This window comes from Babylonia areolata, chromosome 8 (genome assembly GCF_041734735.1).
Source record: "Babylonia areolata isolate BAREFJ2019XMU chromosome 8, ASM4173473v1, whole genome shotgun sequence".
Taxonomy (NCBI): Eukaryota; Metazoa; Mollusca; class Gastropoda; order Neogastropoda; family Buccinidae; genus Babylonia; species Babylonia areolata.
Window position 1 is genome coordinate 43,781,674 of NC_134883.1, and position 11,755 is coordinate 43,793,428.

At 44.2% G+C, this 11,755-nt stretch overlaps 1 protein-coding gene across 1 annotated transcript in view; it reads left to right on the forward strand.

Moving 5' to 3' along the window:
* The window catches only part of LOC143285295 (carbonic anhydrase-related protein 10-like), a 138,428-nt gene extending 127,467 nt beyond the window's left edge, over positions 1–10,961 (forward strand). Inside the window, exons 8-13 of the mRNA XM_076592558.1 lie at positions 2,120–2,215; positions 2,646–2,712; positions 6,672–6,826; positions 8,768–8,899; positions 9,617–9,656; positions 10,873–10,961. Of these exons, the coding sequence (XP_076448673.1) occupies positions 2,120–2,215; positions 2,646–2,712; positions 6,672–6,826; positions 8,768–8,899; positions 9,617–9,656; positions 10,873–10,904 (522 nt within the window). The 3' untranslated portion in view covers positions 10,905–10,961. The remainder of the gene's footprint in view (positions 1–2,119; positions 2,216–2,645; positions 2,713–6,671; positions 6,827–8,767; positions 8,900–9,616; positions 9,657–10,872) is intronic.
* Positions 10,962–11,755: the final 794 nt, after the last annotated feature.

Here is an 11,755-nt window from a genome sequence, read left to right on the forward strand (position 1 = left end):
TTAATTACTATCTTCAATGGGTCAATTCGATCGTTACCGTTCAAATTCAGTTATGACTGTCACTATTTGTTTCTATCATGAAAAGCGAAAGAAAAACAAATCATTCATTGCAAATGCTAAATGAGTAATCTTAGATTTCATTTAAATAAAAGACAGAAAAAATAAGTATTTAGTCTACGAAGAAGTCTTTGAACTTTTTTTTATTTATATGTATGTAGGCAAAATACACAACGCACTCACACATCGCTTTCAAACATACAAACATAGCTACGCACACACGCAGAAACACACACACACACACACACACACACACACACACACACACACACACACACACACACGAGAGAGAGAGAGAGAGAGAGACAGACAGACAGACAGACAGAGGGAGAGACAGCGAGAGACAAAATTACAGAGACGGAGATAGAATCGTGTGCAGCTAATGCACGGAGTACAGGGTAACAATGACAGAGAGAGAGAGAGAGAGAGGAGTCCACAGTCAGAATCCTGTGCAATCTTCATATCGAGGTCTGGGTACCACAAATCGAAGGAACCAGCTTCAAAAGTAATGAGTTTTCTCCCTTCGCGCGCTTTCTCTCTCCCCTCCTCTCCCCTCTCCCCCCTCCCTCTCTCTCTCTTTCTCTCTTCTTGTTTGAATAACTATTTTATTTTCTACAACCGTTTTATGTACTTTGATTTCACAAGAAGGATGTAATTGTGTACCCACATGTCACATAGGCTATTCAGCTAATGACATTAAAATGTTTCAGTTTTCAGTTCTCTCTCTCTCTCTTTTACACACACACACACACACACACACACACACACACACACACACACACACACACCTCGCACGTGCATTTGTGTTTATGCGTGTATATGCTTCTCAACGGTTTTGAGGTCAAGATGACATCTAGTATTCCCTTCAGTGTTCAACTAACACATTTTTTTTCTCTCAATTAACAGGTTAAAAAAAAAAGCCACTAAATGTGAGCTTTTTTTTTTTCTTTTTTTCTTTTTTTTTAATATATATAAATATCAGTTTGCGTCTGTGGGCGCAGGTGCACATAGGGTCTTCGAGACCACGTCTCTCGTTTGTTTACGGACACGGCCACACATGGTCCGCCTATGCAAGACAGTGAACGTCTTCAAGTTTGAACACACAGACACGCACGCATGCACTCACGCACACACACACACACACACACACACACACACACACACACACACACACACACACACACACTTCATCATCACCTGATAGAAAATGGCAGGCAGGCTGCGCTATGATAGATTTTCAGTCTTGTGTTTTCTTCAAAGACATGATGAATGACCGTCGGAAAAAGAGATGTCACGTGCGCATACACAAACGCACACACGCATATACACATACGTAAACACACACGCGCATGCACTCACGTATGCACACACACTACATACGCATTCATACACGCCGCATGCACAGACGCCCGTAAACACACACTCACAGAGAGAGAAAGAAAGAGAGAGAGGTACTCACGCACATTGGCGCTCACAAAGAAACAAACATATATACGCATACACACACGCAAACATGCGCGCACACAAACACACGCAAGCACAAACGCGCGCGCGCACACACACACACACACACACACACACACACACACACACACTCCCTACACCGCACCAAATCACACCATGCAATCCTTGTAATAACCCATCCCCGCTGCTACCATAAATTAAAGCCCCCACAAAAAGGTGTAGAAAATGGCATGCATAATATTACATAATCATGCTTCTATTATTCACAAGTGGAAAATGCTGTCTGAGTAGCGCGCGCGCGCATGTGTGTATGTGTGTGTGTGTGTGTGTGTGTGTGTGTGTGTGTGTGTGTGTGAATTCACCGACTAAATGTAATACGTTTGTATCAATGCACGCGTGTGCGCGCGTGTACGCGTGTGTGCACATTATACATATGAGTGTACGAGTATACATGTATGTATACCAGTGTACGTTCGCTTGCGCACGCGCCTTGTGCCCGTGCGATTATGTATAGAACGTGCATGTGTTCGATAACGCGTATGCTACGTGTGTGTGGGCGCGTGCGTGCATGTGTGCGGGTGTTGCCTGTTGTGTTCAGCTGCAGTTTGTGGCCTACAACACAGATTTGTATGAGAACCTGACAGAAGCCATGCAGTACCCCTATGGTGTGGCTATTATTGCCGTCCTTGTGGAGGTAAGTTGATCTGTGTGGCTGCTTCGCCCAGTACGTGGGTTAAAAAAAAATATGGAAGGATGATAAGAAGGGTCAATTAAGAACAAGGGGGGGAAAGAAGGAAGAGAGGAGCGGAGAGATGTGAAAGAAGAACTTCGGAAAAAGGGAAAAAATTAATATTTCCTGGTCTTTATGGCCCCTTTTTTTCTTCTTTTTATCAGCAACTTTACATGCTTGGATATTATCCCCTGCATACACCCACATTAACCTAAAATGTGCATGGGAAGATGGAAAGCTATCGTGTGTGCGTGTGTGTGTGTGTGTGCGCGCGCGCGCGCGTATGTGTGTGTGCGTGTGTGCGTGTGTGTGTGTGTGTGTGTGTGTGTGTGTGTTCCTGGTCTGTGTATGTGTCTGTGTGTGTCTCTGTGTCTGTGTGTCTGTGTGTGTGCAGGCAAGTGAAGAAGACAACATAGGATTCCGGACGCTGGTCGACAATGCCAAGCTCGTCCCTTGGCAAGGTTGGTCCGATTTTGGTTCTGCATCGTGAGGTGAATGTGCGTCAGTGTGCGTATATGTGAGTGCGACTGCGCGTACGTACGCGCGAACAGTGTGTGTGTGTGTGTGTGTGTGTGTGTGTGTGTGTCGCAATACATGATAGGTTCCCATGAAATTCGGCTAGTTCGTGCTAAAAATGGACTGAGAAGTGAGCGAAGAGATATGAATGGGTCTTCAGTCACGGCACTATATATATATATACTGCTGGAGAGAGAGAGATCAGAGATAGATATACATACATATATATATATATATATAGAGAGAGAGAGAGAGAGAGAGAGAGAGAGAGAGAGAGAGAGGCGATAATTGTTTCAATGCAACACGCTGACTCTGAAACAAAACACTGACTCTGAAAACAATAAGCACAAAACAACAATGCACTGATAGTATAAATACTTCTTGTTTACACATCCATCCGTCACAACTGACGGCACGACAAATACCCATCAACGAAAAAAAAACAAAAAAACAAAAATTCAAAGCAAAAACAAACACAACACATGACTTTCCACCTCATTAGATACAAAACAAAACTAATCACGAACAAAACAAAACTGTCATCACTTACTTTTTGTCGGGACCACGGCAAGGTGGGTCATTCGGTCCTCGTTGCTCGATTTACAGCTCCTATTCTTGAACCTCGTTTAGGTATTCGGGACAGCAGATCGATCCCTGGAGTCGGGGTTTCCTTCGTTAGGCCAAAATGTTAACAGTCGTCGTGTTAGCCAGTAACACAAATACATTGATCAGCAGTGCTATAGATGTCTTTCTGCAGAAAATAAATGTCAGTCGCACATAATAATTTGTTTGTTTGTTTGCTGCCCCATCATCTGCCCCGCTTCAGTGGCATTCATTCCTCCCAGGCCGCTTATTCCGTGTCTTCCACATACGGCGACGCCTATGTTCCTCTTTCGCAGTCCCAGCGTCGGCAATCCACATGGAACTATCGATGTTAGGTCGCCTGGAGGGCACACACCAGAGGAGGCCCTGTACTGTCACTTCGGTGGTGTTCATTATTGCCTTTTTGCTTTTACGTAGGCATACTTCGGACACTACCAACAAAGCCTTCAACTAATGACAATAATCGTTAAGTCACAGGCACGGAGTGCGCACCCCCCAACCCTCACCCCCTCAAAGTGGAGACCGCCACCACGTCCTTCCAACAGCAGTTCCCCATGAATGTGCCCGCACCGAAGACATTTACAGGACTCAAATCAAGCATAGAGGTGAAAGGGGGTCCAACCTCAGGTCACCAAGAGAACAGGGCTTGAAAGACCGCATTAAAAAAAAAAAAAATCCCGCAATACTAATGATGAATGAGGATGCTGCTGCTATCGAGGTCCATTTTAGATTTTGGACAACATGACAAGGTTGCACTCAACGCTTCCTTTCATAACATCCCAGCATTGACCGGGCACTGGCAGTGTAGATCAGGAAATTTGAGCAACACACTCAAAGACGCATCCGTGAATTGGACGATACTCGACTATGTGGTCCTCGTCTTCCCATTTTAGCCTGTAGCACACTAAACTGTGGATAAGAGGCGGACACGGGAAGAAAACTAAAACAAATTCCTCGAGGAATCGACTGAACCCGCGATGTCCCAGCCGTCAGTCGGTGATGCTGAGCACTTCGCCACGGCGGCTGCCCAGTGGTCAGTCACACAAAACTGTTCGGTCAGCTGCTGGTGATACAGTGATTCACTGTTTGAACTTTTTTTTAAATTCCCACAGTGGCAAGACAAAAACAACAACTACAACTACATCAACGAAAAAAAAACAACTAAGTTCAAGCAAAGCATATCCACATTACCATGGCTTTCCCCTCATTAGTACAAAACAAATGACTCGACTCGCCCCAGACGACAAAAACGTCATATTATTATGTCGGATCACGGCAAGGTGGGTCATTCGAGTCTCAGTTGCTGTTTACCGTCTATTTTGAACTCGTTAGTATCGGGAAGCATGTCCTGAGTCGGGTTCCTTCGTGGCAAATTTTGTAGAGTCTCGTGTTAGCCATGAACAAATACATTGTCAGCTGCTATTGTCTTCGAGAAAATAACTATGAGTAGTTCGCATTATATTTGTTTGTACCTGTTTGCTTGACCGACACTCAGCCGCTTACAATGTGCATCATTTCCAGGCGTTATTCCTGTGTCTCAATTACGCTGCCTATGTTCTTCTTTCGCATGTCCAGCGTCGGAATCTCATGGAATATCGATGTTAGTCGACTGAGGGAACACCTGGAGCCTGCTACTGTCACTTCAGAGGTTCGATGTAATGTTTTTCGCTTTATAACGTAGGCTATATCGGAACACTAACCAACAAGCTTCAACTATGACACATAACGTTAGTCACGCACGGTGCGCACCCCCAACCTCACACCCTCAAAGTGAGACCAGCCACCACGTCTTCAACAGCAGGTCCATATGTGCCTTCATCGAAGCTGTTACGGACTCTATATCATGCAAGAGGTGAAGTGGGGTCAACCTCGTGTCACATGAGAACAGGCTTAAAGCCAGTATAAAAAAATAATTCGCTTATATGATATGAGATGTGCTGCTATCGAGTCATTTTAGATTTTGGATAATGATCAGTTGATAACGTTCTTTCATTAACATCACATTGAGGCATGCAGTGTAGATAAATTTGGCCAACTAAAGAGCATCGTGAATTGGACGTACTCGACTAGTGGTCCTGTTTCCATTTAGTGTAGCCACTAACTGTGGATAGAGGGGACACGGGCCGAAACTAAAACAATCCCCCCAAAAAAACACCAAAATAAACCAACAACAACAAAAAACAAAAAACAACGGGAATAAACAAAAACGGAAGGGGGTGGTATGGAGTCTCAAATTGTTTTCCGTCATGTCGAACTGATTCATCTTTGTCAGAGGAAACTTGACGTCCCGCTTGTTCAGTTTCACTGACTGATCACTTCTCAGTGTCAACTCCTGTCATCCGTTGCCTACATTACAAACGTAAACACGTTTCTTGCGTGTCTGTGGTCTAGACTGCATTGATTCCTCCACAGTTCTCTGTTGATTTCCCCTGTGGCAGACTGTCTCCATTTCAAATTGCTTGCTGGGACTCGGGCCCCAGACGACCAGGAAAAGTAATAAAGTCTCACAATTGTGGCCATTATAATTCATAAGATTTTCACCGTCTACTTTTTTGTCTCGATGGGAAGAGGGTCGCGTCCCGTGTGCATAATTTTGTAGATCTACTGCAATGGACAAACATCGCTCACTGACTCAAAAATAACATATTGCAAGTTAGTTCGTGTTTTTTGTTATTGTACCCAGTTTGCTTGTATCCGGAACACCTCAAGCCGAACAATGTCACTGATTTTATGTATTTCCTGTGTCAAAGATTTACCTTGCTCTGTGATATTTTCTTGCCTTGTGCACTTCGAACTGATTAATCTTTGTCAGACGAAACTTGACGTCTGCTCTGACCTTTCAAAGTCGATGAGAGTTGTTTCCCTTCTATAAATGGTCGGCTTCATCATCGGAAATCGTACGAAGCGCAAGCGAACGCACACAGACACACACTTTAGCAGGCAGGCACGCCACACACACACACACACACACACACACACACAGAGCAGCGTATATGTATGCTTTCTCGACTGGTTTTAGAGACTGTGTTATGATTCGTGCGCGTGTGTGTCAGTGGATTGTGAAGCGCTTTGTGCAATGAGGAAAGCGCTGATAAATGTCCAGTTATTATTACTAGTAGTAGTAGTAGTAGTATTGTTGTTGTTGTTATTATTATTATTATTATTATTATTATTATTATCATTATTAGTAGTAGTAGTAGTAGTATTGTTGTTGTTGTTATTATTATTATTGTTGTTGTTGTTGTTATTATTATTACTATTACTATTATCATCATTACTATTATTACATATTTTCCCCAAGGCCAGACGAAAGAGATCGAAGAGTTGCCTGCTGACGGTCTGGTGCCAGTGACCAACTACTACGTGACGTACGAGGGGTCCTTCACACAGCCTGCCTGCCTGGAGACCGTCACCTGGGTCCTCTTCAACAGACCCATCCACGTCTCCAGGACACAGGTGTGTGTGTGTGTGTGTGTGTGTGTGTGCTGGATCTGATATCATCACCACTGGTGACAACCAGGAAGGTAACACCCATCTTGATGACAGCCATGACCATGACAGTGACAGTGACAGCCATGACAATAACGTGACAACCACCAGCACGAAGACAGCCGTTACCGTGACAACCATGACAGATGCATCGATCCTTCGTCTCCAGGACTCAGGCCGTGTGCTGGACCTGATATCCTCACCATGACAGCCAGGAATATGACACTGACCCATCCTGATGACAACCACTGATAGCCGTGACAACAACCATGACACTCACAAACTTGACAATGACAACCATGACAATAACAATCACCACCCTGATGACAACCATGGCCGTGACAACCATTACAGTTTCAAACTTGACGATGGTAACTATGACAATGACAACTCATGACGATGACAACCATGACAGTAACCCCCACCAGTGCGATAACAACCATGACCATGACAGCCGTGACAGTGACAACCATGACAACAACCACCACCACCAGTACGATGATAACCATGACCATGGCACTCATGACAATAACAACCTCCAGTGAGATGACAAGCATGCCCGTGACAGCAATGACAATAACAACCACCAGTACGATGACAGCCGTGACCATGACACCCATGACATCGACAACCGTGACAATAACAACCTCCAGTGAGATGGCTTTCGTGCCCATGACGGTCATGACAATAGCAACCACCAGTACGATGACAGTCGTGACGATAGCAATCACCAGTACCATTACAACCATGACAATAACAACCACCAGTACAGTGACGTCCATGACCACGATAGTGACAACCATGACAATAACCACCACCAGTGCGATGACAACCATAACAATAACCACCACCACTGCGATGACAGCCATGACAATAACAACCGCCAGTACGATGACAACCATGACAGTGACAACAACCAGTGCGTTGACAACCATGACCGCCATGACAGCGACAACCATGAAAATAACGACCACCAGTACGATGACAGTCATGACAGCCATGACAATGACAGCAAAGGCCAAGTCAACCGTGAATAATGATAACCATGACGATAGAAATGACAACCATAGCGACAACTAATCATGACAACACCAACAAAGACGATGACGGACAACCATGACAGTGATCACCATGGCGGTAACAACCATGACAGTGACAACACAATGACGATGATAACCATGACAATGACAGCTCTTAGAGTTATTTTCGACATTGTACGGGCCTGTTCCTGTGCTGGAGCTGTGCTCTAGTGGCATAAAGACGTTTGAAAACAAGAGAACGCTGGCCATCAAGGAGAAGCGTGAGCAAAGGAAGCAGGGCTCAACTTCTGGAGACGTTTTCCCTTGCAACACCTGTGGGAAGTGCTGCGCATCCAGAATCGGCCTCTTCTCCCATAATCATGAGGACACACACCGACAGATAAGCCTGCCTGCCTACTCATCCGTTTGTCCGACGGGAGACTCCATCATAGGCCTGTTCCAGATTTAAACTGAGTGTAGCACGCTTACAAATCACTGCTTTCGGTATAAAACAAATCTTAAACATTTGATACACCTTGTTTTTTGTTTGTTTGTTTGTTTTTTATACTAGGTTTAAAACAAATGCAAATTACTGCTGTAAACAGAACTCTTTCAGCGTGTGTGTGTGTGTGTGTGTGTGTGTGTGTGTGTGTGTGTGTGTGTGTGTGTGTGTGTGTGTGTGTGCCAGCTCTATCTGTCTGTGTCTGTGTGCCTGCATGCTTGTGTGTGTCTGTCTGTGAACCTCTGTGTGTGTGTGCGTGCGTGTGTGTGTGTGTGTGTGTGTGTGTGTGTGCGTGTGTATGTGCGTGCGTGTGTATGTGTGTGCGTGCGTGTGTATGTGTATATGTATATGTATGTGTGTGTGTGTGTGCGTGCGTATGTGTTTCAGTTGGACACGTTACGACAGTTCCAGAAACGCCTGTACGGCGAGGAGTCAGTGGCCAAACTTGCAGGTAACCACCGGCCCACGATGCCTGTCAACAACAGGCCGGTCAGAACCAACATCAACTATCCCACTGCGGTATGTGAGCAGCAGCGTCCAGTTTGCATTCATAGATGAAAACAACAACAACACACACACACACACACACACACACACACACACACACGCTCTCTCTCTCTCTCTCTCACACACACACACACACACACACACACACACACACACACACACACACGCACGCACACGCACACAGAAACACACACACACATATAATGATATATTGTGCAGTTTCTTTCTGAACTCGTTCTTTTTCTTCTTCTTCTTCTTCTCCTTCTTCTTCTTCTGCTTCTTCTTCTCTTCCTCCTCCCCGACCACTCTCTCCCTCTACAGTGTCAGTCTATCTACATTAAATTTTATCAAGCGGCCTATCTATCTTTGTCTTTCCACTCTCCTCTGTCTGTCTGTCTGCCTGTCTCTCTGTCTGTGCGTCTCTCTCTCTCTCTCTCTCTCTCTCTCTCTCTCTCTCTGCATATTGATTTTTTTGTTTGCATACTTGCATATATACAATATGTATATAATGTATATAATACGTATGTATTTATCTATATGTAGATATAGATATAGATCATGTGTGTATCTATACATTGAATTATTTGTTTAATAACGATGTCAGTTTGCTTGGATTTTTTTTTTCTTTTCGGTGTCGGTAATCAAACACGAATCAAATATTTTGTGAATCAGGATTCATCATTTTTGAATTTAAGTTTCAAGGATGAATAATATATAATCTGTTTTCAGGAATCATTGTGCACCATGAAGAAGAAAGCCTTTTTTCAAGGTAAATGTTGTTGTTGTTTTATGAACATTGATGTGTGGATGAGTGGACGGATTGACAGACTCACACATGCATGCATGTACCTGCCAATGTCTAAAGATAGATGGATAGCTCATTGGCCAGAAAGCTGAAGCCAACTGGACGCCATACTGACACTCGTATCGGGCTGTCACTCCGTTGAGAAGTTGTCTGCTAACCGGTGGTAGTTTCTGAACTGTAAACCGTGTAGCTTCGATGTAATCGTGTAATTACGCTTGCCCCACGACATGCCAAATGTTGTATCTTGATTGACATCTGCCAATGGTTTATTTACCAATTATTACAGGAAAGCAGTACAGTGACACAAAGTCCAAACTTGCTGTGGAGGCACACGCCGCGAGCAAGTGAAAGTTTGCTGTGAAGCAGTCATCGTGTCCAGCTGAGCACTCGGCTACATTATATAAAGTTACCGCTTCGCGCTGTACTGACACGAAGCAAAATGGCTGATTGAACACTTCCTCTGGCTTCAGTCAGCAAAGTGGCTCAAAGAAGGCATGCGCTATCCATCTATTTTTAGAAAAGTGGTACCTGCACCATACATCTACGCACGAATGCCACAGTAATAAGAAGCAAGACAGAGGAGGATACCAGATCCTCCGATAGGATGACAGGAATGTGTGTATGTGCGTCAGTGCGCGTGCGTGCGTGTGTGTGTGTGTGTGTGTGTGTGTGTGTGTGTGTGTGTGAACTGTATCTGTCTGTGTCTGTGTGCCTGCATGCTCGCGTGTGATGATGACAGGGATGTGCACTGATAAACGCGGGAATACCCAGTCCTAATATCAAGATGTGCAATCAATAATTATTTCTAGATTTATCTCATTACAATTTAGCATCTTCAATCAATATGCTGATTGCGTCTTATTGCAATCCATACTGATGTTTCTCAAAGCAATTATAATGTCCAAGCAGCATGTATGCTACAAGTATCTCACCGCAATCAGTATGTTGATAATGGTGGAATGGTGGCCAAGTGGTTATTCGTTCGAATAGGAAGCGACCTTTCACGGGTTCGAGTACCATATATCGGGATCTTTACTCTGTGTGTGTGTGTGTGTGTGTGTGTGTGTGTGTGTGTGTGTGTGTGTGTGTGTGTGTGTGTGTGTGTGTTTCTGTGTGTGTGTTTCTGTGTGTGTGTGTGTGTGTGTGTGTGTGTGTGTGTGTGTGTGTGTGTGTGTTGCAGTGAATCCTTCCCTCACGGCGCAGCAACACTGAACTCTGAATGAAACCAGTCTGCTGATGATGCATGTTCTGTGGGATCACTTTTAAAAATTATTGTTTCATTTTATTTTATTTATTACATATATATATATGATCCGTTTGAAGTTTGAAAGGGCATCTGCCATTCTATTTGTCTGCACGTGTGTGTGTGTGTGTGTGTGTGTGTGTGTGTGTAGTTTAACGTCTTTTCACTGTTTAGTGATATCAGACGAAGGAAAAAAGGGGGAGGGGAGGAGCGGGGGATGGGGTGTGGGGGATATGTGCACATGGGAGATGAGGCGTGGGGTACCTGAGAAGAGGTGGTGGGATGACTGTAGTGAGTAGCAGAAAACGAAGAGCTACGAAGGACTGTACTAACAGTGAACTATAACATAAATTATAACAGTGAGTTAACTCTCTCCATACGAACGGCGAAAGAGAAGACGTTAACAGCGTTTCACCCCACTTACCACCATCCAAATATTGCAAGTGGAAGGCTCTTATACTGAAGAGGTGAATGTTGACAAAGAATACCACAATTCCGACGACGGAAGCTAAAGGTTGGGTCATTCAGACACCCACTGGACATCCGAGGGGTCTGTGTGGAGGAGAAGAGAGGACTGGCCGTACCGAGTGAGTTAATCATCTATATAACAGTGAAAAGCATGCTTATCATAACAAAAAACGTGACCAGTCAAAGGTAGATACCAACTGGACACTGAATCAAACATTCAGATTTTTTTTTTAAAGTAATGAATAATTTTTCAAAACATCTCCTATGGACAAATATGTGTTTGGTGGTGGTCGGCTAGTTTTTGAAAGAACAATTGTCTTGTTTTTGGACGCTGGATAAGTATATGGTAGAC